The following is a 24,370-nucleotide window of genomic DNA, read 5'->3' as shown; positions in this document are numbered from 1 at the left end:
CTAGTAACGGCGGCCTCCGAGTGGCGACGCGATTTTCATCGCCACTGCCATCATTTAACAATGGCGGACGAAACTATTTACTGCGGAAGCTGGAAGGTAAATATTGCCGAATTCTCGTTTTTTCCCTTATTTATCGCGCCCAAAAACTCGCAGATCGTAGGCGGACAACCAGGCTTTTGAAAAAAGCCAACGTTTACCTGCATGCGGTGTTCCCTCGATCACTGAAGGAGCTTTTGAGGGGGCCTCCTCTTCAGAGGTGACATTTTATACCATCCGGGCGGTTTGTTTACTTCGTAGATTGCGGTTCAAATCTCGCATTAAACCCACCTATAGGCGCTTATATCTGAGTCGGAGCACTTCAGAAGCTGGGAAACTGACGAGACCTCGATTTATGTGCGACCGCGAGCTGAACTTGTGCGGTTTTTGTCGCCTTGGCTGCTCCGTGTGTTCCCTAGATCGAGGATGCGCATCGTTTTTTTTTTTTTTTTTTTTTTGCTACACAGCTGATTGCGGCTGCAGCAGAGAAACAAAGGTTGCAGTGCTGAAGCAGCGGCGATTGCGGGACGCTGGGCGAGCCAATCTTGGCGCAACGGAACATTTGTTAACGTAGCGTCGTAATTCGTTATTTGCCGGCTCAACAAATATCGCTTGCTGCGATTAGCCGGTTGGCGAATTGCCTGCGCCCGAAAACGGCATTTTTCTTTTTATTGTGTCTGCTCTGGTCGGTTTAGTCGAACTTCGGTGCCGATCAGTGTGAAAATGGAATGGGCGCAGTACCCTTCGAGTGTAAAATTTTAGCCCCGGTTTCAGTTAGCTGGGTTTTGCCTCGTTTTGCAAACACAACGCCGTTTGGTGAATTCCTCAAAAAAGGAAGGCGTCATAATAGATTTTTTTCCTCAACGTAGTGGTTGTTTCGACACCGGTGAATTCAGTCCCTTCAGTTTCGCAAGCCACCAGCAAGTCGATGTCCGGAGCTGGCGGACTTCAGCGGTTCATTGCGCCGTAATCGTGCCGGTGGAAAGATGACAGAGATAACCTATGCTTATCTTAAGGTCAATGAAATTAGCGTGTAGGTGGGGGCGAAGCGACCGTTTCGGCCCTGTTCTGTAATGTCCTGCCGAATTTTGACATAATCCTGACGTTTGGATGTTGATTTTTAGTTCTGAAGCGACTGCGTTTTCCTGGATGCATGGCTTTGCGCGCCGTAAGAAAGTTTTTGAGACTTATACAACACGGAGGAAACTACTCTTTGCACCGGACTTCTGAGCGTTTCTTGTAACTTCAGCCAACTGAAGCATCTTTAAAAGATTGCAAAACCATACGTTTACAAGATGATAGAAAATAAAGCTGTAACTTCGTACTGAGCTTTGTCAGATTAAGATCTGCTATACCGAATTCTTTTAAAGTTGGCTTCACTACTGTAGAAAGATGCACTGCTTATAAGTTTTTTTTGTGCACCATATAAGCAGTTTTAAACCAATGTAGGGAGGCCCAAAGTGCCTTTTAATAAAGGCCCCCCCCCTATGACACTATGTATCCCTACAAGGCACGGTGCACTGGGTCCCTTTATAAAGCAAGCTCTGCTGTTGTACACAAACGTCTTGCATGGAAGGGAGACAGTGTAGGGAGCCTGATATCAAAGTATGTAATAGGTTTATCGTATTGGCAAGAGTGCGACAGATCAAGAGTTACAGATGGACAGGCGAGTATTCTAGTTGAGTCAACATAGAAATTCTGATGCACTTGAAAACGTCTTTACTACAACTTATTGCGTCCACAGTCTTCTGAAGTCTGTCTAACGGTGAAGCTGCAAGCATAAGTTACCAGTATTTATTTATTTATTTATTTATTTGTGTTACCCTCAGGGCCCGAGGGCGTTACAGAGGGGAGTGGGAAATACACAATAATACAGACAAAAGCAGCAACAACAATAAACATTACAAATAACAGCTTGTTATGAAAACAGGTTGGTGATGGCTGAGCGAAAAGCAATCTCATTGCCGATTTCAGCTACGGACCGAGGAAGGCGATTAGCCGAACTCGTGATGCGGCGCTGACCGGATTCCAAGATTGCGCTCAGGTGATGAAACTGCGCAGAACTGAAGCCACGCAGTAACCTGCGTAAACAGACGCACGTCGCTTAGAAGCCGCATCACAATGCCGCTCCCACGCCCACTGAAGTGACGAAGGCTCAGTCCGACGTTTTTATCCCAATCCTGCGTTGATGACAGTAGTGATCCGGTCGCCTTGTTGAAGCGAGGAAAGTTCCAGCACTGTTGCAGCCGAGGCACGGGGGTGAAGCCGAACTCGTCATGATGCGGCGCTGACCGGATTCCAAGATTGCGCTCAGGCGATGAAACTGTGCAGAACTGAAGCCACGCAGTAACCTGCGTAAACAGACGCACGTCGCTTAGAAGCCGCATCACAATGCCGCTCCCACGCCCACTCATTGACGAAGAAGAATGAAGAAAATAAGTGTGATAAATTAGGGCCTAAAAATTTTAACTGCGTCCCTGAAGAAGAAGGTGTATGACAGCTGCATCTTACCCGTACTCACCTACGGGGCAGAAACTTCCACGAAGAGGGTTCAACTTAAATTGAGGACGACTCAGCGAGCAATGGAACGAAAGATGATAGGTGTATTGTTAAGGGACAAGAAGAGAGCGGAGTGGGTCAGGGAACAAACGCATGTTAAGCACATATTAGTAGAAATTAAGAAGAAATGTATGTGGGCAGGGCACGTAATGTGAAGGCACGATAACCGCTGATCATTGAGGTTGACAGAGTGGATCCCTAGAGAACTCAAGCATGGCAGGGGTGGCAGAAAGTTAGATGGGCAGATGAATCAAGAAATTTGCAGGAATAAATTGGTTGCACTTAGCACAGGACCGGGATGAGTGGAGATCTATGGGAGAGGCCTTTGCCCTGCACTGGGCGTAGAGAGGCTGATGATGATGATGATGATGATGAACTTTAACTGGTAAATTCTACGAGGCTACAGCCTGAAAGGTAACATTTGTGCCTTTTGAATGTTTTGCATGTGGGCCCTGCTTGACAGTGCTTGTTATTATGGGTTTGTTTTGTTGCAGATTACAAAATGCATATCACTCGCGGCTGGAACAGAAGTCACGGAAGTAGAAGGGTAACTACAATTTTGTCAACAATGTCGTGTCTTGTGGAACCTCTTCTTTTTGAAGGATACGGACCTGATTCATTATCGATGCCATGAATTTTTAATTACATGTTGTAAAGATACGCTGCCCTGTGGTTTTCCCACGATTCAGTAGATTCATGCACGTGCTCACTCTATTATTTCTCGTGTATTATTTTTTTAAATTTCCGGTAGATATAATTGAAAGAATTCTAATATTGTAGAACCGAACTAGTATCTACTCATTAAGCCTTTTGGTTAAAAACAAGTCATGTCGAATCCCTGAAAGCACTTTTCCCAGAATTTCCGTGCCGTTAAGCTGTATTTTCATCTCCTTGCCATGTACTGAGTAGCAATGTTTTGCTATACGAGTTAAAATGAGATCACAATAACTAAACCTGAGTTTTAATTATCTGCCTGCGCAGTTTCGTCATTAGCAACCTTTTATTTGTGGTGGTAGATATTCATGACACCTACTTTGCCGCCTAACTGGTATGGTATTCTGCAAGGCTGTATGCTTACTCCACTGCTGTTACTATTTATATTAAGAACTTACCCAGCAGTGTTAACCCTTAACCTTCGTGCCAAATCAAAGACTGTTTTATCTATTGAGAAGCATTAAATACTAGTTCTGTGTACTTTGGTACACCAATGTCTTCTCTATACCATATTTTCGCGCGTATAACCCGCACCAAAAATGCGAAAATTTCAGGGGTGAGGTAGAGGTGCGGATTACATGCGAGTTATTTCTTTTGAAGCAGCTTCACCACAATGCGCATTGGGCTGTGATGCCCCTAAGCGGCAATAGCGACTAAGCCACTGTTATCCTATTTACACTCGCAACAATATACCAACCCCCCAAAAATGTATGCGGCAAATCATGTAGTTACGTAGTCAGCTAGGTAAGTTCTTTTGCATAAACAAATGTGTAATGTTGCTTGAGTAGTAGCTTTAGTCAATCATTTTATGTGTAAAATATGCAGGCAATACGCGGGGACCTATTTTTTTATTCGTCGACGGGAAGTGGTGGTGCGGGTTATAATATGCAGGGGCTGGTTATACGCGCGAAAATATGGTACTGCGGCCGACAACACAATTTTAGCCTAGCTTCACAAGTGGCAACTGCCCGTTAATTTTACGAGGTGTCAAGTAGTGCATGTGTGCCAAGGTAATGAATGCCAGTTTCTGAATAGTCTACTAAGGCATGTTTTTTGGTTAGTAACTGCTTGCTTGCAGTTGGCTGCTCAGAATCCACGTGCCTTCTATGCTGTTATGTGAACAGCATTCGGGATGGAAGACTAGCAGCTCTGCTGCCCTGTGCGTAATTTCACAAGGGCTCAGTAATCGGTCCAGTGGCAGCTTTACAAGAAAGTTTTTTCACCCTAGACTCGAATATGTGCATCTCCCTGGGAGTTGCGTAATGGCTGTGGTGGTATTTATGAATAATGCTTATAATTTAGGTCCACAAGACTGGCCTGCGCATTTTATTTTTAGTATTTATCACCGTATAAACATCTGTTTTGCTTAAAAGCTCGCTACGTCAAAGGGCAGTTCTACTGAATTGTTGTATTGCGTATTTTACCACATTATTGCAAATGGTTCTACTGCTACGGTCCTAGTTAAATAATAGTATCAAACACCTTTATTGCCAAAAAGTGAAAAGCCAGGGCGAAGCTCATAGTTTTTTAAACTACACGTTTACTCTTACTCAAGATGTCTTTTTCTCCATTTCCCATGGCCAGCACTGTTTTCACGTTAGACGACAGCGGTGACCTGTCGTGGAAGGTCCCGGACAATGCAGCACCCATGCCTTTCTTCAGCTGCGAAACTTATGAGGTGGGTACTTTCTGTCACTGTTGTAAACCCCCATTTTTTCAAGGCTCTTTCCGACACGAGTTAAAAAACAAATGGAGGAAACAGAACCGTTGCGTTTCATTCACCCTGCCTTCCATATACTCTCCGGCTCACCTATTCCCTCATTCTCCTGAGTTTAGCCCTGAAAGAATTGGTTCAAATTAGTGTGCTTTGATTTTGCCAAACCCGAAATGCTGATTGCAGTTTCCTTGCTATACTTTTCCCTTTCAAAGGTTGATATTGGGGTCCCAGCGTAAGTATTTACAGTGAGCACCGTGTCCTGTGCTTGAGTAGAAAGCGTTTGCTTTTTTTCTGTCATAGGCGAACACTCCCAGTGCACAGAATGTGATGTTTCGTTTCGTCTCTCTGTGTTCCCCACCAGGTGTTCCTCGGAAACCCGCACTACATTCGGTTCTTTGGCACCTTCGCCGGGCACATGATCGAGTTTCGGGTGAGTGGCTTGTGGCATCGTTGCATGACATCTGTCAACTTGGATGTATCAATCAATACAACTATATTTTAAGTGCAGAGCTCTTTAGGGGCTCACCTTGTCGTCGTAGCTTTTGCTGGACCCAAGTAGAGCCACATGGCGTTCCGTCGTAGCGGCTGTCGTCGCGGCGTAACCCAGAGGCTTCGGAAGCCAAGCAGTTTATCTAGTCATAAGCATTTGAAACTTGCGAACCGGTGGCGCTTGTCATACGTCTCCCCGTTGTTTACAGCAAAGAAAACTGCAGGTACATTTGAGGCAAAATATACCCAATTAACCGGTAGCGCTTGCATTAATTTAGTTAGGGCGCTCGTTGGGTTGACTTTTACGACAGTAAGCGAAAAAAAGTGGCACGTGCGAGAGGAACAGCAAGCACAGAAAAAACAGAACTCCCGCTGGCGCAGTTTCAGGCAGCACTGCGAAGGCGGGAAATTTGAATTGCAGTGGGTGGTAGCAGTGAGCGGATAACGGCGCTACAGCCCATTATGGTGAATCACTGCTCTGCACTTCCGACACCTTTCACATTGAGTGGAACGGCTTTAATTTTTGAATTAATCTGTGCCGTATTCACTTGTACCACGGAGGATTCAGGCTCTCCAATAAACGTGCTTGCTCACTTCTTAGTTATCATGAGGTGTTTTGGGTGTGAGTATTTATACAAAGCTGCGATGTTTCCTTTTGTATGTTTCTTGGTAGCACATCGATATCTGGACCTGTGTGTGTGCTACTTTACAAAGCTTGATCGCTGTGGTTGAACTGGATTTTAATTTTAATTTTAATTTAGTTTTTTAATAAGTTTAATTTTAACCCAGTGATTGAACTGGATTTCAGTCTTAATTACTTGTCATACATTCAATATATGAGGTCCCCTCAGCAGTGCTTCACTTTGGGACCTCTTTCTGTATTACTCCAATGTATTTGTATACTTTTCATGAAATTGATAAATTTTGATTTGATTTAATTTCATTTGATTTGTTTTCTGTTTGGTTTTTGTTGTTGTTTTTTGTTTTGATTTGATTTGATTTGAATTTTGATTTGATTTAATTTAATTTGATTTGTTTTCTGTTTGGTTTTTGTTGTTTTTTGTTGCCGCGTTATAGCAAGAAAGCGCTGCTGTCGGTTACGGAGCTATCAACTTCAAACTGACTTCCGTGTTGGCTCCGAAGCGTCCGTTGGCACTTGTACTTTATCTGTGCAGTCCTTTATTTCGCGTTGTGTTCCTTGTACAAGGATTGGCTTGTCGTTCTAATTGTGTGCCTACCAAATGCAGGTGGCTCATGCGGACGAAGATGGGATCAACCTCATCTACGAGGGTTGGTGTGTGTTGCAGTGTGTCAAGGTGACTATGTCCTTTTTTTCTTCATCTCTATTTTCCTAATTCTGATTTTCCGAAAACCAGTCGGTTGTTTTTGTATTCGGTCCTGCATGGTAACATCTGGGTTCGTCACATTCTTTTGTGCTTGCTACGTACCCGTCAAGGGATCGTTGTGAAGCGAGAGCTCCTCGTTCCCCCTTGTCACCCAGCTGGCCCAGAAGGAGGTGGGCTGGGACGAGCCCTTCTGCTACCTGGCAGCCTTGGAGGAAGGCTACTTCTCCGACGCTGTGATTACGGCCAGCGGTGGCAAGGAGGTGGGTATGCTGTGTGCGTGGCGTGACATAGCTTGATATATACACGTGAATACTGCTTGCACATACATATAAATACATGCATAAATATGTTTACATATATGTATGCATACATTTGTATGCATAAGTACAGTAGAACCCAATTGATGCGTTCCCAGTTCATACTATTTCCCGGTTACTATGCTCTCAATTGTGAGCACTAAAAATGCCCCATAGTACGTTTCTTCCCAGGTAGTACGTTTCTCCCTCGCATTTTTGTTAAATGTATCAACGAGGTTCTACTGTATATGTATTTATGCATGTATTTATAACATGAATACTGCACATACATATAAATACAGGCATAAATACATTTACATATATGCATACATTGTATGCATATGTCTGGCTAAAGTCTGGCGATTAGAGTGCACTTGCAGACATGGCTTAAAAACATGTCCAAATTTGTAAATGCCGTGACCAAGTAATTTCAACCCAAATATATCGAACTAAATGGGTTTAGAAAGTAGTTTGAGCTGATCACTAATCCCGTATGCAAAGTGTACAATGTGTGCAAGATATTTTCAAAGGGTAGTTTAAATTCTTTGCTGTAAGCAGTAGTGATGGTTATCCTAGTTTGATGTACTGTAGCCTGACAGTTGAACGGACTGAAAAAAGTCTGCACAGCAGCGCAGAAATTCTAAATTATAACAGCGCAAAGTAATTAGGTAAAGCTCATTCCTCTCTCCATGGGCTCCTGCAGTCCATTAATTAATCAATCAATAACGATTTTCTCCCCTCCCCCCCAGTTCCCGGTGCACCTGACATTGCTGCGGCTAAGCTGCCCGGCCGTGGACTGGTCCGCCGGCCACCCCGGTCCGTTGGACGGACTTCCAGAGGATGTCATTGCAGCGGCCCTCCACTGCATTTACGCCGACTGCTTGCCTCCAGCATTGACGGAGGCGACGGCCCGGGCGTGTGTGGCGCTGTTGAGCCCACCGGCTGCTGTCGGCTTCGAACGGCTTGTGCACCTCTGCGAACTCTTCCTCCGAAACATGGCTGTTAAGCAGCGTGAGTGTAATGTGCATCTCTTTTGGAATAAGGAAGCAAGATGGAGAGAGAGTGAGAGAGAGTTCTGAGAGAGAACATTCTGGAGGCACTACGGAGTAATGTATAGGTGCTGTCATAAGTAATTGGAACAAGGTTTTGTGAGTATCGTAAAATATTTGTCTTATGGGCTTTACGACAGCCATTCCCTGTTTACAGGAAGCTTTTCTATTAGGGACGACTCCTTTCAGCACACACCAATATAGCCAGGCAGTTTCCGGAAGAAATTCCTGTAAATTTACGAGACCCTGTTCCAATTACTTTTGATGGCACCTGTACAGCACATTATCTTTAGCACCTTGAAAGGTTGGTGTACAGCCAATTTTACACCCCTTGTGGAAAGAAGGGTGTTAAAAATAAGGCTTAGGGATCGGAAATGAGCATTTTTAATGAGGAAACAAATGCAGGCGGAACACCCTCAGAGTGAGGTAAGAAAAGCAGGGTTTGTCCAGTGAAGCAATGTGGAGGACAGACGATGGGTTGACCTCCTGAGTAACAACATAAATTCTGAAAAATGGGGTGAAAGAATACGGGAAATTCAGTGTAAAAACCGATTTTCTGATGGAGGTGAAAAGTAAAAATGCCTGTGTGTACAGGATTTTGCTGCATGTCGGAAATCCCCAGGTGGTCAAAATTAATCCAGAGGAGCCCTCTACTACAGCGCGCCACATCGCCTGCGTTGCATCTGCGTGTTAAACCCTACAATCAATCAAATTCACTGTAGGAAGGGGATTAGGAAATATTTTGAGGAAAGAAGGGATTGAGAAGCAGGATAAAAATGGTTCAAAAATCTACGGACAAAGCGTACACTCTTCAGTGGTAAAAAAATGGCTGATGATGATGATTATGATGATAGTGCACCTGGTAATGTTTTTCCCTGTCCGGCTTGTGCGCAGAGGTGATGTCCCTGGTGAATGACATGCACCAGTGTGCCACCACGGTGGCCGACTGCTTCAGTGCTCCCGTCGTGGCGAGCGGTGGCGGTGGCGACGGTGGCTGTGGCAGCAGCAGCAGTGGGGGTGAAGGGGAGGGGAGCAACGGCCCCACGGCGGCGACCACGCCCCCCGCGCGCCTCTGCTACCTGGTGGGGCAGGCCCTGCGGGAGTGTGCGGTGGCGGGTGCCAAGCTGCTGCTGCTGTGCGGGGTGTTCTCGCGGCACAAGCACTTGCTGTCACGGGACGAGCGGCAGGACATCGTGCGCCACTGCGTGTCCAGGTGGGGGTGGATGCTCAACTTGGGTGGGCCATGATAAGACTGTCAATCACCAAATATACAGACAGGGGACGTAAAGGAGGGAGACATGACTTTACGTCACCTGTCTAAATATTTGGTGCTTGATAGTCTTATCATGGATTACGAACTAGCTCGAACCCACATGCTGTTTGTGCCCTTTATATGCTGTATGCCCCGTGTATGCTGTACAATCCCTATGACCTGGAAATGCTATATTCCGCATATAGCTATATGCCTTGTGTGGCCTCTCAAATATGCTATATTTCCCGTACGTGCTGTGCACTCCGTATGCCCTGCATATGCTACATTTCTAGCTATATGCCTTGTGTGCCTCGCATACATGCTATAGTCCTCGTATACGCTGTATGCCCATATATGTTGTATGCTTCGTATATGCCATATTCCCTGTTTGTCTACTTTATACCATACACCCTGTATATGCTATTTCCTGATATATGCTGCAAGCTAAATGCCCGGTTTATGCTGTATGTCTCATATATGCGACATGCCTCGTATTCCCTGTATATGCTATGCACCTCATACATGCTATATTTCCGGTATCAGCCCATATATACTACATGCCATTGAGCTGTATACTGTATATTGAGCTGTATACCGTTGAGCTATACCGTACTTACTCGGGTAATGGTCGCACTTTTTTCCCAAAAATATGATGTTAATGAATTGGGGTTTGCGATCTTTTCGCGACGAAAATTTTTCGCGAAAAAAGTTTCAGCGCAGAAAACGCAAGTTGCAGGTCAAAATGTTTACGATAAGTCACATGAGCCTAATAAGCCTAACTAATAATAACATAATAAAAACTCTACCGAGCACCGAATGACCACTTAGTGACGCAAAATGCAGGGTTTTCATTTCGCATTGCGCCGGAATTACGGAATTACGAAATGCGCCGGAACGAGTTTGCTTTGAGGTGAGAACAAGTCGACGAATAAGTGGCTGCTGCTGTCACAGTGTGGGACATCAACACACGGCTGCCGAAGCAGCAAGCCGAGCGCGTTTTTTTTTTGTCCTGTGAGTACATTATGTGCATTTATGGAGAGTTTCTTCCGCACCAATAATGAACTCATGCTTGCCGATATCTCTAATATCATCACGTCCGCGCCAATAACGTAGCCAATCCACTTTGAAAGAGGAGGAAATTAGGGAAGCGCGACCATCGTCATCAAACGTGGCAGACATACGACATATGCCTGCGGCAAGTTCAGGGTGCGATCATTGCGCGGGAAATGAAAGAAGCCGTGTTTCCACGACTAACTCCAGGGGTGCGATCATTACGCGAGTGCGACCATTATGCGAGTAAATACGGTATACTGGTATTTGCTGTAGGCCCCATTCTATATGCCCTGTATGCCCCATATATGCTATAATATACAGTTCAGGTTTGTGCACTCAGCTCTAAAGCTACCCATGACCTATGAGTGACGCTGTAGTGGAGTGTGAAGGAGCAACTGGCACTATTGGGGTTCTGTGATGTGCATGAAAACGTGGGCGTTGGGGTGCAAAGGGAAATTTTTTTCTTCATACTGAATGTGAGGCAGATAATGAATTGTGTTGATTGTTGCATCTTTGTGGTGAGCATGTCATTAATTGGTGCTTTTCATTTGCATTGTTCTGGGGGAAACAGGGTAAGGTATTCGTTATACAGACAGAGCGGGAAGAGAATTGGAAGTTTTTACTACCAATATGACGGGCAAATTTATTTTGCGTACATGTCTGAATGTGCCCGCATGTAAATGTCATGGGAGCTAACATTGAGGCTAGTTGGTTTGACATCATTGTTATGTATGGAGTGAACCACACAGCTAAAAACAAAAATTGCAGGCTATGACATGTAACTGTGTTGCGTGACTGTTGCGTGCTTTACCCAGGTTGCCCACATTCATGAACCAGCTGCAGAAGCTTCTGGAGGCTGTGAAGCGGACGTTTGGAAACCTGTCCTTCGCCGAGCGAACCGTCATTGCAGCATACGTAGTGCCTGAGGTGAGCATGTGTCTATTGTCCGAAGCTTGCTACTGCTCACAAGAACTGTGAACGTCACATAGGACTTTGCGTAATGTACTAGCCTTTAGGCCTCTTTCACTACAAAATAACAATGGTGGGAGTCTTGGTGCACTCTAGAATTTTGTTGGATTGGAAGTCTGCCAAGCGCTTGAAATTTATGGTCCTTTTGTGATCTTGGAAGTGCTGAGCCATGCTACAATGCTCGGTTGCAGTATGATGGGAACGTGGAAAATAAGGGCATAAACTTGCCGTACCTCATGGCAGTGGATAATTATGCTTTTCCCACCTCAATGGTACGGTGTTCCGCAAGGCTCTGTACTTACTCCGCTGCTGTTACTTTTTATATCAAGAACTGACTTGGCAGAGTTAACCCTTGTTTAACCTCCTTGTCAAAGACTGTTTTATCTATTGCGAAGCATGGATAAACACCCCCTGACGTGAACACCGTCGCACACGCAGATTGAGTCCTCGCTGGAGTCCTTGTTCCAGCTCATTGCGGAGGCCAAACGGGCCCTGGACCTTATCATAAGTCGCATGACCAACGACAAGCTGACCGCCGAGCCGTACGTCGCCGACCTGCCCGTTGGCGAGCTGCTTAACCGGAACCTCAGAAACGTGAGCGGTTGCCTTTTATCATGGAGTATGTAGCGTGCTTGAGCGAAAATTTGTGGGTTCATTTTTTAAGGCATATCTCTCATTGTGATTGTCATCATTGATGTGTGTGTGTGTGTGCTTGTAAACAGTCAAGTGTCATCACGTACAATGCTGCTGCCGATTCCTTAAAAAGGCGAGTTAAATCTTAAACTTTCTTAAAGTTTCGAATGCCAGGAATATTAAAAGTGTTCACTGCTTCGTGGCCGGAACTGAACTTACTCCACTTTCTCCGTTTATGCGGAAGTTTGCTGATAGCATCGGGTGAATTAAATCAATTCTTCGTTTAGTACTCACTTATGTGATTAAGTATGCTCAAGTGCTGCTCAAGGAATGCTCTCTGCGCTCAAAAAGTGTTGACTGCCAATTTTGTAAGGCACTGTGCACGCCAGGGTTGTGTAAGCCCAGACCTTGTGCGGTAGCGTGAAGCACAGCTTGTGACAGAAGTTACAGCGGCATGTTGCCTACATTATTTTTTTCTGCTCACTGCTGGCGGAAACTTTCTCCTTGCGGAGAAAGCTGAATTGTGATAGCAATTTCTGGGGAAGTGTATTGAGGTGACTTTTACTTACCGTGTTTTCGCGCGTATAACCCGCCCCTGCATATAATCCACTCCCCCACTTTCAGCCCGCCGGAAAAGACGAAAAAATCCTTGCGTACTGCCCGCACATTTGATACAGGAAAGGCTGCCCCAAAGCTACTGCTCAAGCAACACATCACATACTATGTAGACAGAAAAAGTGTAAATTTAGAAAGCCGAATACACTGACTGCAAGGCGACAGTCACAATTCACTAATAAAATTGAGTTGTTAGAGTGCGCTCGTCCTTGTTTTTTCTTCTTTGTTCTCGTATGTCTTGCACAATCACTACCATGGAAGGTGTAGTCAGTGTTACTGCGCAGGAGCTTCACGGCACAACGCCATTGCCGTGAAGCAGCACTAAAGGAAAAACCCTGTGTATTATCCGCACCCCTACTTTGCCACTGAAATTTTCACATTTTTGGTGCGGGTTATGCATGCGAAAATATGGTACTCCTTCTTTTAGTTTTCTTCTTTCTATTGTTGAAGAACTGGCATGCTCTTGTTGTCGCTGCTGCTGTTGCAGTCCCTGAACGTACGAGAGCTGGTGAAGCTGCGGAGTTTCTACGAAAAGGTCTTCATGACCTTCATCACTCTCATGCGGAAAAAGTGAGTGCCACTTGGCCACCTCCTGGCTTTCCCAAAGGGTGCCGACAGGCTTTATGTCTATGCTTAGAGCAAATGCTGCGTTCAGGGGGAGAGGGGAAGGTGGTAGACAAGTAGAACCCATCTCTCTCTCTCTCTCTCTCTCTCTCTCTCTCTCTCTCTCTCTCTCTCTCTCTCTCTCTCTCTCTCTCTCTCTCTCTCTCTTTCTCTCTCTCTCTCTCTCTCTCTCTCTCTCTCTCTCTCTCATTTCTGAGTGTAAAATTGCAGCATGTTGGTGAACATGTTTCACAGCAGCTTTCACCCCCTCGAAGCTAATTTTAGTCATGGTGGGAACAGGATTAAGCTAGGAAGTCTCCCAAGGTACCGCCACTAATGTGCTACAGGGGAACATAGAAGACAAGATACATTCTTGTTTTGTTTCAGAAAAGTGACCTTTAATAGCGTGCTGAACTTCATTCCCACCTCGAAGGACATTGTTTTGACACATTCACACGCACGTGCTCAAAAAAGACCACTATTGTTGACAAACTTTTAATGGGTCCATGCAGACAAACACAAGTTTAGTTCATTCGAAAGATTGCCTCGTTAAAATTATACTGACCCCACTTGTAACGTAAACTTTGCTCAAATAAGCTGCATAATTAGGAAAAAAAGGGAATGGCATGCGACCCACTAGCTCATTTCCCGCAACAGAACCTGTGATGTCATATTGACAGTTCTGTGATTGACTGAGGCCGGCATAAGCAAACGCAAATTAGGCAGAGCTTACAAGCTTGCCGAACGAGCTATTTGCGCTTATATTTAGGGCACATTCTTTTTATAGAAGTAAGAACGGTGGGTTAAACAGTGAAGTTACGAAAGTACACATAAACATAGAAGTAGTGATGTGCACTGCTGTTAGTACTGGACGCACTATGCTTGTTTTAGCTGCACAGCACTGCAGCGTTTTTAGGTTGCCTCAGATGACACTGACCGATTGGCGCAAGTCTTGCGTGACCATATTTGTTGAGCGAACACCATGTTTCATGCAACAATTATTTTCCACCTTAACAAAAACAAGCCAGGTGCAAATACGGTAAAAAACAAGGCAAGAGCATGAAATGGCCCGGCAAAGTATGGTGGTGCCACCTAGGAGGACTGATGGTAAACTAGGCTCCGCAGTCGACTGCCGAGCCTAATGGCGCACTTGGTTTCACTTGGACCTGTTCTACATCATTGCAGAGCAGAGGTCACGAAAACTCATGATGTGGCGGTAGAATCAAAATTTTAACTTAAATTGGCTAATTTTTCAGTGAATACGGCGTTGTTTGCTGCTGGACAAGCACTGGGGCACTATAGAACACGAAATCTTTCTAATAAAACAAACTTGTATTTTGTCTAAATGGCCCCTTTAAGTTTTTGCTACGCAACGTCAGCAGCAACATTATGGGAGGTAGCAGAAACAGAGTAATCATTGTGTTAACTTCGTGCTAGCATCCAAGCAGCGCCATCAAACTGAAGCAGAGGGATCAGTATGATTTCATGATCATGCTTAATGGTGTTGCCTTTTGTCGGCGGCCGACTATTCCCTGCGCAAACTGGTCCGTGTGACATCACAAAGGCATTACAAACAGTGGCTGGTAAATTGCCGCTCTTTCTGTTTGTCTTACTACTAATCTTAACTGTTTGAAGTTTGCTTTAAAATTGGTGTGATTATTATTCTGTCGTGGCAGTCTTTTGATTGCACCAGACTTGCATTTTGTGCTTTCATGGTGCTTTTAAAGCATCATCGAAATGACAAAAAGCTATATTTCAAGAAACAGTTCAAATAAAAGTTAAGGGCGAAGTATCTGTTCTAAATTTTTTTTCTCAATTTCAAACACTTTATATGCCTGCCGCCGTGGCTAAGGCATTGCGCTGCTTGATTTTTTCCCGCACTTTTGAAGTTGTGGTATTTTTTTGGCCGTGGCAGTTTTGAGAGAGATGATACTGTGACAAACTTGTGGCTCATCGTCTCTGCTCTGTTGCTTCTGTTCTAATCTTGCTTTGCAGGGAAAGCTTCTGTGACATGGGAGGTGGCAGCAAGATTCGCTCGGTGGCCAAGAATCTGGAGCAGTTCAACGATGAGGTGAGATTTTCACCACCAATGACGTCTCCTGAATGACGGACATGTTGCTGGTGCACAAAGCGCATCTAAATGACAGCGCAATGATAAATTTGGGATCTCACCTGGCATCGAATGCAGGGTTTCATGTTGTACACATTTCCATTGTAGTGCATTTGGTATCTGGCTTCTTGACTAACCTGTCTTTCTGGGTTCTGCACTGCCTAGGTGGCTAGTTTGTTCATTTTATTTTTTCTTCTCACGTTTGCAGTCTTCTGTAAAAAATTAGGGGGAACAAATTTCAGGTTCATTCGTTTTTTTTTTGAAGACTGATAGCAGCGTATCACTCAAGAAACCAGCCAAGTATAGGATGATGCTCGTAATTTCGTGGGTTTTGATGGATTACATAGATGCTATTTCATCGATTTTGCAAGAACCAAAAAGCAAAGTTAGCTGAGAAGTTGGTGAACAGTTTTGTTTTAAGAAATTGCAACCGCATTCCCAGCGGTGTAGGATAGCACACCGTTGTTGGGTAGGGATAGGTGCTCCCTGTTTTTATGTTGCTAGCGTCTCCTGCAAAGGCTTGCAACTTTTGAATGTCAAAGTGAATAATATGATATGTCATACAGCTTAAGCTTGAGTAACCCAATCCAAAAACTTCTTCCAAAAACACAATTTGAGCTTCCAAAACACAAACGGGTAGTTGTTTCAGTGAACTTGGACACACAAAGTTGTGCCTTGTTGAAGACATAAGCAGGATGTATCCTCTGCAATGGGTCAGAATGAGTTAGGCACCAGATTGGTTAGCATAAGAATGAGTTAGGCACAAATAATCAGCTTCGAAAAAGCGAGAACACTTGTGCGACGTTCTAATGCGAAGCTTCAGTGTCCTCACCGATGACGTTCTACGCCAATACGCCCTGAAGTGAAGCAAACTTCCCCTGATGATGATGATGAATGGTTGTGGGTGAAGTGAAAGAAAAAAAAAATTGGCCGCGTATCTGCTTCTTTCGTTGCAAATGTCGCTGAAAGACGATAGTCTTTATCGACTTTTGCCAAGTAAATGCCTCCCTTCGCTTTCCCGCTCACCTCTCATGTTGTTCCTCTTGCGTCGCACTCCTCCCAAGGTAAAGACGCCAAAGGTTTGCTTAAATCATTTTAAATTTCCCGCATTCCACTGCTTCAAACCGGGTGTCTCGATGCGAACGCTGCCATACGGCGAAGACGCGCGTGAATCGAGGAGCCGTACTTCAACGTTTATAGACCCGCGTTTCCATACTCCACGTGCGTTGCAAGCAGAACGTGGAACCTATCTAGTGGAACCTTTCGTAACTGTTGCCGGTTGATTTCTTTTAATGGCGCCAGAAGCTATAGTGGCGCGGGCGACAGCAGACGACGGCGGAGTGAATTTTTTTTCTGCAGTTGATGAAGTATTTAATTTCACCAAATTCAATCATGTATGATTCTTTATAAAGAAACGCTGCAAATATCACTTCTGTATTATTTTGTTGTCTTATATTTGCATAGTGTCTTGTTCTTGTTCAACAATGTTGGCAAGTATGCACATTAGACCGGACTTAGACGGGTAGATTTAGGTGTGACTATAGAAGACTATTGCGCAGGCATTGTTTTACTTTGGCCGGGTGGCTGAATCCAGTCAAAGACAGACATACATACAGGCAGAACAAAATTTCTGGGTTTAAGTAGCCCAAGAAAGACTATTGTCTTTAAAAAACACTTTCTGTGGCCGGAATTGAACCTGGATTCCTTGCGTTACGAAGCCAGCGTCTGTCTGATTTCTCCATTTCGACATGCTTGAAGCAGTTTGGAAAACTCAGACAACAAACAAAGAATCCATCATGAGAAGAATGGCGTTGCTCTGCATGCCATAAGGCTGTTAGCCACAAGACGTTAGGCCTAACTTCCCATTTTGAGGTTTAGGCCGTTAGGCCTCATGTCACATCTTGGGGATTACCACCAAAAACTGGTACCCACTCAAAAAATTGCTCACTGAACAATAAGCAGCAGAGGTACTGATTCGCGCCATACACTGCAAACGGAAACGTTAGGCCTACGGAGTGCACACCCGCGAGTTGCTGTGGGTATTCTAGGAAGGTGGTGCGTACCTCGAGAGTAGCACATACTCGCAGTGCGGGATTGGCCAACCGAAGAATCCATCACGAGAAAACTTCACGTTATACCATCGTTGTCGTTAGAAGGAGGGGTGCATGATTTTTTTGTTCTTCTCTGGTCGTGCAGATTCCCATGCTGCTGCTGCGGATCGAGGAAGTTCGCTCGGCCCTGGTGGAGAAGCAGAGCTCCAAGGACTGGAAGTTCCTCTTCAAGCTGGGCACCTCCAAAGTGGTGAGGGAGGCAGGCAGGGAGGGAGGGATTCAAGAGACTTCCAAGTTTAGTCAAAACACAGTGGTGCCCGCAAAATTCAAACAAAAAGGAATGAGCGGCTTTACTGGCCGATTTTGGACCGTGCCAAGGAACAAATGTAGTGGTCTACAGAAGTGTTGTCGTCAATAAGTGGCAGGTCTGAATGTATCGTAATGTATTGTATCGTGAATGTATTGTATCGTAACTTTGATGTGTGTAATAGTGTAGTAAAAGTTCGCGACAGGTTGATAGTTCTGTGTAAGTTGTGTAAATTTAAGACTTTGCAGTGACTGACACTAGCGGATGTACCCGTGTAATCAAAAGTAAATGGAGCACGGGTTGGAGAAGTTAAGAGAATTTTCCCGCCATGTGCCAAGCTAGTAGCCTTTAAGCGACTTCTTAAAAAATTCATCCTAAACTAAAATCTACCAATACAAACAAAATTAATTGCCGCCAGCCACATTCGCGAGAAATTAACTCCTTTTCATGAACCTATGCTTCGTTTACATCTGATTGCACCTCTACGTCAATAGACATCTTTTATTGTAGCCTCCAAACATGTTCAGATGCAATGACACCCTCTCTCCCAGACATGGGTGATCAACAAGCTGGTGTCGCACCGGGAGACCTTACACCTGGTCATGACGCGGCTGTGTGACCTGGTGGCTCGTGATCAGTTCACGGCCGCGCTTGTTGAGCTGGGGATCGTTGTTCCAACACCGGAACCGCACCAGAACGGCACCGAAGAAGATGAGGGGGGCGAGAAGGGGGCCGAGGACAACAACGGCTGCAAGGCACCATCGGCGATGACAGCGGCAGAAGCAGAACTCCTTGGTGGCGGTGCAACTGCTGACGTGACCGTTGACAGTGACCGGCCGCAAGGGGAACCGATGGAGTCGCTGTGTCGGCCACCGGCCGCTAAGGACAGTCGGTTGGCAAAGAGCAGCTTGCAGCTCTTCCTGGACGGCAAGGACACGGACATGTCCTTTGAAATCGTCGCTGCGTCAGGTACCTTTTGTAGTTTTTTATTTTGGCGGCACTTACTTAGGCCAAGTTATGACTCCGGATCCCAACCATGAGGCAGAGATAATCAGATGGATAAGAATGGGGTGGAGTGCATACGGCAGGCATTCTCAGATAATAAATGGCAGCCTACCATTGTCCCTGAAGAAGAAAAGTGTATGACAGTTACATCTTACCGGTACTCACATACGGGGCAGAAACTTGGAGGCTCACTAAAGGGGTTCAACTTAAATTGAGGACGGCTCAGCGCGCAATGGAACGGAAGATGATAGGTGTAACATTAAGGGATAAGAGGAGGGCGGAGTGGGTCAGGGAACAAATGCGTGTTAAGGACGTATTAGCAGATTAAGAAGAAGAAATGGACGTGGGCAGGGCATGTAATGCGATGGCAAGATAACCGTTGGTCATTAAGGGTAACCGAGTGGATCCCTAGAAAAGTCAAGCATGGCAGAGGGCGGCAGAAAGTTACATGGGCAGATGAGATCAAGTAGTTTGTGGGGATAGATTGGTCGCAGTTAGCACAAAACTGGGATGATTAGAGATCCATGGGAGAGGCCTTTGCCCTGCAGTGGGCGTAGACAGGCCAATGATGATGATGACTTTAGCCTGGGCAAGTCAGTAGCGTGATATTCGCAACCTTCCTTTTCTCTCATGAACACATCTGCAGATAGGGGGCCACCACTCTGTGAGTTGTCCTTACCAAAATGATGTGCAGGCACAGGTTCTGGGTCAGCTCACTTCTTACAGAAGTGTTATTCAGGAATGTTATTACTCTCGTGTTATCCAGTGTAATGTGATTTTTTTTTTTGCATGACTAGTGTTGGGGCCAACAGCTTGCTTTGTGCACAGCTTTTTTTCAAGTTTAGCATATTGCTGTACTCTGTTCGAGAGCCGTGGAAACTATCCTTTTGAAATGTACCGGCAGTAACTTTTGACAACGAATTGTACAAAAACTGTTCACAGTTCCGTGAAGTGTTTTTACAGTATTGATGGTCATGTCAACTCTTTGCTGTCTCTTTTCTACAATGGTTTTACTACCTTTTTGAACAGTCAGAATTTTGAGCGACAAAGCTGGGGATGGGAAAGTAAGAAATGGATGGGAATTGAGGAAAGACTAGATGTTTTCACTGCAAGCATGACCTGTCCAGGTTGACATGTGAAAGAGCTCATGACCCTGCTGTGAGCTTATAGATGTGAACATTCTTAGTTGTGAACATTCTTAGTTGTGAACATCCTTAGTAAACCTTGCTCTAGCAAAGCTCGCTCTAGCAAAACTTGCTCTAGCAAATAGGTATGTCTAAAGTAGTAGACAACCCTAGCAGGCAAGCTCCACTAGCCACTCACCTATGAACATTTCAAGTAAAACTTGCCCGGGCTGCTGCCTACCCCAAGGCTTCGCAGGAGACTCGAGTCCAGAGTCCGCCGGACATGAGTCCTCCGTCTCGGGAGTCCGCTGGCAGATTGGGGCTCACCGGGTTGTCGTGGCAACGAGATGCAACTGGTTCAAGAAGGCACTGCTCAGCGGGATGCGGGAGTCCATTGACAGGTGGGTGTGGATTTGCAAAGAACTTGAGGTGAATTCTGTTGCAAATAGGTTATGGTGAAGTCAACCTTTTTGCCAAAACGATATCATTTGTCGCTGGTTAGTTCAGATGTGGTTGTTCCATGTGGGATTCTGTTGCTCCTTTGATAATTTGGCTGCCCTATTCAGATCAATCAGTGGAATTCACCATTAGGTCTTTTTGTGTGTGTGTGCGTGTGTATGCATGTGCACGAATAAAATGGGTGCAGTCTGCGCTCATTACAGCGGATCTGGCAACAATGGACTTCCGCTTACAACAGACAATTTCTGTTGGTTTGTATGGTCCCCATGCATTTTAAGAGGAGGCCACTCCGGTTATAACAGATCCGGCTAGAGCAGACTATCGGCTACAACAGACTCAATTTTAGGTGAAAATTGTTTTGACTGAATGTTAATAGCGGACTTCGGCGGTGCCGGCACCCCACATGCTTTTTTTTGTTATTTTGGCGAGGAAACTACTATGTCCGGCAACATTCTCGGCGTAGAACGGGTCGTTGGCGCAGCCAAGCCAAGACAGTGCCGGTGGCCATCTTTTTTTGTGTGACCAGCGGCAGGGTAGCTAATTTCACTGTCGGATAAACGGAGCATAATTAATGCTGTTGAACATAGAGAAAAACAGGTCGATATTGCCAGAGGTGTGGGCCTGTCTAAGCACATTGTCTGCTCAACCGTCGAGAACAAGGCCGCTGCTGATAAACGTGACTCCAGTAAGATTGAAAAACAACGCTTTCGAATATGCTAAGTAGTGCACCCGGAAGTCAAGTCTGTTTTCATCACAGTTTTTTATGCAATAAACAACTCAAGCTCAGTGTAGTTCGGCATTTATTATTCCCATGCATGCATCGTTCCCGTTCCATTCGATGAAAAAGTGGTAAGAAATGCCTTTTAAGCAGGGGATGGTTTTCATCCACTGTGTGCGATTTGCCACTGGCCGAGCAGAGTCCAACAGTCCAACTTTCGGTTTCACAGCTGTTCTTCATCAGATTATTTCGTATCAGCTGTTTAGACTAAGATCATTAAAAATGTGGAAGCAAGCATCCGAACCGTTTGACAAACAGTTTCCGGTAGACTTGCCTCGTCACAAAGGGTTCAAAATGAGCTTGGCTAATTCCGCTGGCCTTGACTGATTTTTATAGCTGGTTTGTAATTGCTTCTAGTTATTTACTTGCTTTATTTGGTCAGCTTAGCACAAGTCTCTACAACTCGACCGCATGTGCGAGGCCTTTTCCAAGTGCCAGTGCTAAGCTTTGGAAATGGTGTTTAGGTGATTCTTTTTCCCCACGTGAACGCTGTGCAGAGATGCTGCAGGCGTGTAAAAACAGCAAATTTTCTGTAGCGTTTATATGCAATACTGGTCAAAGTTCCCATACGTTCATAACCCCCCTTCTGTTCAGATACAGCAGACATTGTTGTCCGCATTACGAGGGTCCATTAAGAGTGTGAAAGAATTTTTTCTTTTCATGGCTATTCTGACTTTATTGGGAGAGAGAAAATAAATGTAAGGCCATAAAATTTCCGTAAAAGGTGGAAACTGGTTTGTCCGGTACATTACACCAACTGTAGTCCATCCCGCCAGCTGCTTGCAGTGCACAGGCACTGTACCGTATTTACACGATTGTAAGTCGACTCGAATGTAGGTCGACCCCCCAAAATTGCATCTCTCAAAAAAAAAAAAAAAAAAATGCGAGCGCCGCCTAGAAAATTGTATCACAAAGCGTGACCTCCGCAATTTGCTGCCGGCAGCGCGCCACCGGCAGCATCGCCGGCAGCACATCGCGCAGGCGCCGCCGGCAACAGATTGCGGAGGCCACGCACAAAGAGAAGCTCTTCCGTCAACCCACACCGCAGCTCTACCATCAATGATCGATGCTCCCGTAAGAGCCGTGCGCTCGCAGTATGCGCGGTAGATATAAAAAAAGAAAAGCTTTTGTATAAGCACCCGGAATAACCATTTGCTGTGGGTTGAGCGGGAAGAACACATTCGCTGCGAGATGACAACCATCGAAGCAACCGGCAGCGGCCACTGCCGCGCGATACCAAAACAAACAACATGGCGGCTGACGGAAGCGGCCGCGCGCAATTTACTTTTGAGTGACTAACCTCTCACCACCGCGTTCGGAAGTGTACTGAACAATGTGATATGATATGGGCTACGTTAGCGCCGCGCATTGAATCAAGGGATTCGCTAATACTCATTTGGTTTATTAGAGTTGAATAAAACACTTCTTGACGCGTTTTTGGATGCAATTCGTGTGCGTCGGCATTGCGCGGGCGACTTTTTCACGCCCGCGGCGACGATTCCGCTTGCGCGGCACCTTCTACTGCTTTTAAATTCTACCAGTTCTACCTCGGTAAAACGTGCGCCGAACGCGGCAGCGGGAGGAGCCTGACGACGCGCGCTCTTCATGGTGGAAGTTTGATAGCGCTCGGGACAGCCGGCTGGCGCCGCCGGAAATGTTTCGGCTTACCACAGTGACGGATATTTGATTGCCGCTTTCCCTAGCGGTGCGGATAATGCTTTATAGTGTCGTTTTCGACCACATTATCAGCTCCTTTCCTGCACAAACGTCTTCGTTTGTGCCTTCAGTGATATCTTAGAGAGCGGTTAGTAGCGGTCGCTGGAGCTATGCGCACCTCTTCGCGAATGGGGCCGCCATGTTGCCGCCGCCGATCGCGTAGCGTGCAGCATGCGGGTGGTATTCGCGGCAGCGTCAGTGCGGCGCATTTTCACGAGCAGAAGACGCCCCATGCGGTTCATAGTTTAGACCATAATTATGGGAACGAGGGTGCAAAGCTGTCCCCACCTCGTAGCACCCCCGATTTCTCGTTTCTCTTGCCGTTACTAGCGGTAGACGGTTCGACTTCGATTCTAAGTCGACCCCCCAACATTGGATTGTCAAATTTGAAAAAAAGGGGTCGTCGACCTACAATCGTGTAAATACGGTACTCTTCCGTACCTGGCAGGAGGATCAACACGTGGATGAAATAGGTGTTTCTCCACTCTCTCCTTCTGTTGGGGCAGATGGGCTCCTTCCTGTGGAGTAAAGTTTGCTGGTACTCCCAAAGGTGGTGCCTTGTCCCCACCGTTTTTCGAAACAGCGCTTCGTTACATTGACATGGAAAAGCCAAGCAGCAAGAGACTTCTCATCTTATAATGCGCCATGAAACAAGCTGGCGCAGTCAGCTGAGATTAATTTTGGGGGTGCGGACAAGAAAACAAAAAAAAAAAAAAAATCCTTCAACTCTGGTACTATGCTATCCCTCTTTCTCTTACTTCTTTACCCCTCTCCACCCACCTCTTGTGCAATAAAGATTATTATTATTATTATGCTGTGCTGTGCAGGGAGAAGGGGTCTCTATGTGATGCCTCGTAGCTTTCGGTGCTACTTGTGAGATGAAGTGTAGGATATTATGCCCTGTTGGGCAGGAGTCAGTTACCAAGCTTCAACCTGGGGTTTTTCAAGAAGGCAGTTGGTTTTTAGGTTTCTAGCGAAAATGAGGTTACTGTTGAAACCTCTTTGTGATTCACTTTGGTGTTTGCAGTTTGCAAATTTAGGATTGTCTTTGAAGCTAAGCTAATTTCCAGGTACAAACCCTGAAAATGGCTCATTTCTCGTAGTGCCAATGTGACCTTCGCGCTCAGCCAAGGTCAAGTCAGCGCCTTGTACAGTTGCACAGTGAACGCGTCAAGCTGCTTGTTTGTCTGAGGGGAGAGGTGTGGAGAGGGGTTAGGGGAAAGAGCGAGAGCACGTGCCGTCACAAAATGATGCAAGGAGGCCCTGCCTCCATTGAAGTTCACTACGCATTAACACATACTGCGACATACTGCCACACTGCGACATACTGCCACACTGCGGAAATACGGCAAATTATTTTCTTGCGCCGATGGCTTTTTATTTTTTTATGATTTACTTCAGCGGTGCGCCGGCTATCGCTTGCGCATCCGGTAACGAGGGGGCGCGCCGGGTATCGCCCACTGGGCACCCAGGCGCCTCTCGCTTCTTG

The 24,370-nt window shown here is 45.7% G+C and overlaps 1 protein-coding gene across 1 annotated transcript in view; it reads left to right on the top strand.

Moving 5' to 3' along the window:
* The window catches only part of LOC144137990 (uncharacterized), a 38,100-nt gene continuing 13,730 nt past the window's right edge, over positions 1–24,370 (top strand). Inside the window, exons 1-15 of the mRNA XM_077670021.1 lie at positions 1–96; positions 3,090–3,142; positions 4,894–4,987; positions 5,388–5,456; positions 6,763–6,831; positions 7,017–7,121; positions 7,907–8,168; positions 9,101–9,419; positions 11,327–11,438; positions 11,919–12,074; positions 13,216–13,298; positions 15,327–15,402; positions 17,638–17,742; positions 18,351–18,768; positions 20,176–20,329. Coding sequence (XP_077526147.1) covers positions 61–96; positions 3,090–3,142; positions 4,894–4,987; positions 5,388–5,456; positions 6,763–6,831; positions 7,017–7,121; positions 7,907–8,168; positions 9,101–9,419; positions 11,327–11,438; positions 11,919–12,074; positions 13,216–13,298; positions 15,327–15,402; positions 17,638–17,742; positions 18,351–18,768; positions 20,176–20,329 — 2,111 coding nt within the window. The 5' untranslated portion in view covers positions 1–60. The remainder of the gene's footprint in view (positions 97–3,089; positions 3,143–4,893; positions 4,988–5,387; positions 5,457–6,762; positions 6,832–7,016; positions 7,122–7,906; positions 8,169–9,100; positions 9,420–11,326; positions 11,439–11,918; positions 12,075–13,215; positions 13,299–15,326; positions 15,403–17,637; positions 17,743–18,350; positions 18,769–20,175; positions 20,330–24,370) is intronic.

This window comes from Haemaphysalis longicornis, unplaced genomic scaffold (genome assembly GCF_048455015.1).
Source record: "Haemaphysalis longicornis isolate Haplotype H1 unplaced genomic scaffold, Haemaphysalis longicornis Haplotype H1 scaffold_5, whole genome shotgun sequence".
NCBI classification, from domain to species: domain Eukaryota; kingdom Metazoa; phylum Arthropoda; class Arachnida; order Ixodida; family Ixodidae; genus Haemaphysalis; species Haemaphysalis longicornis.
The sequence above is the reverse complement of the archived record's forward strand: the minus strand, read 5'-3'. Positions and strand labels throughout refer to the sequence as shown.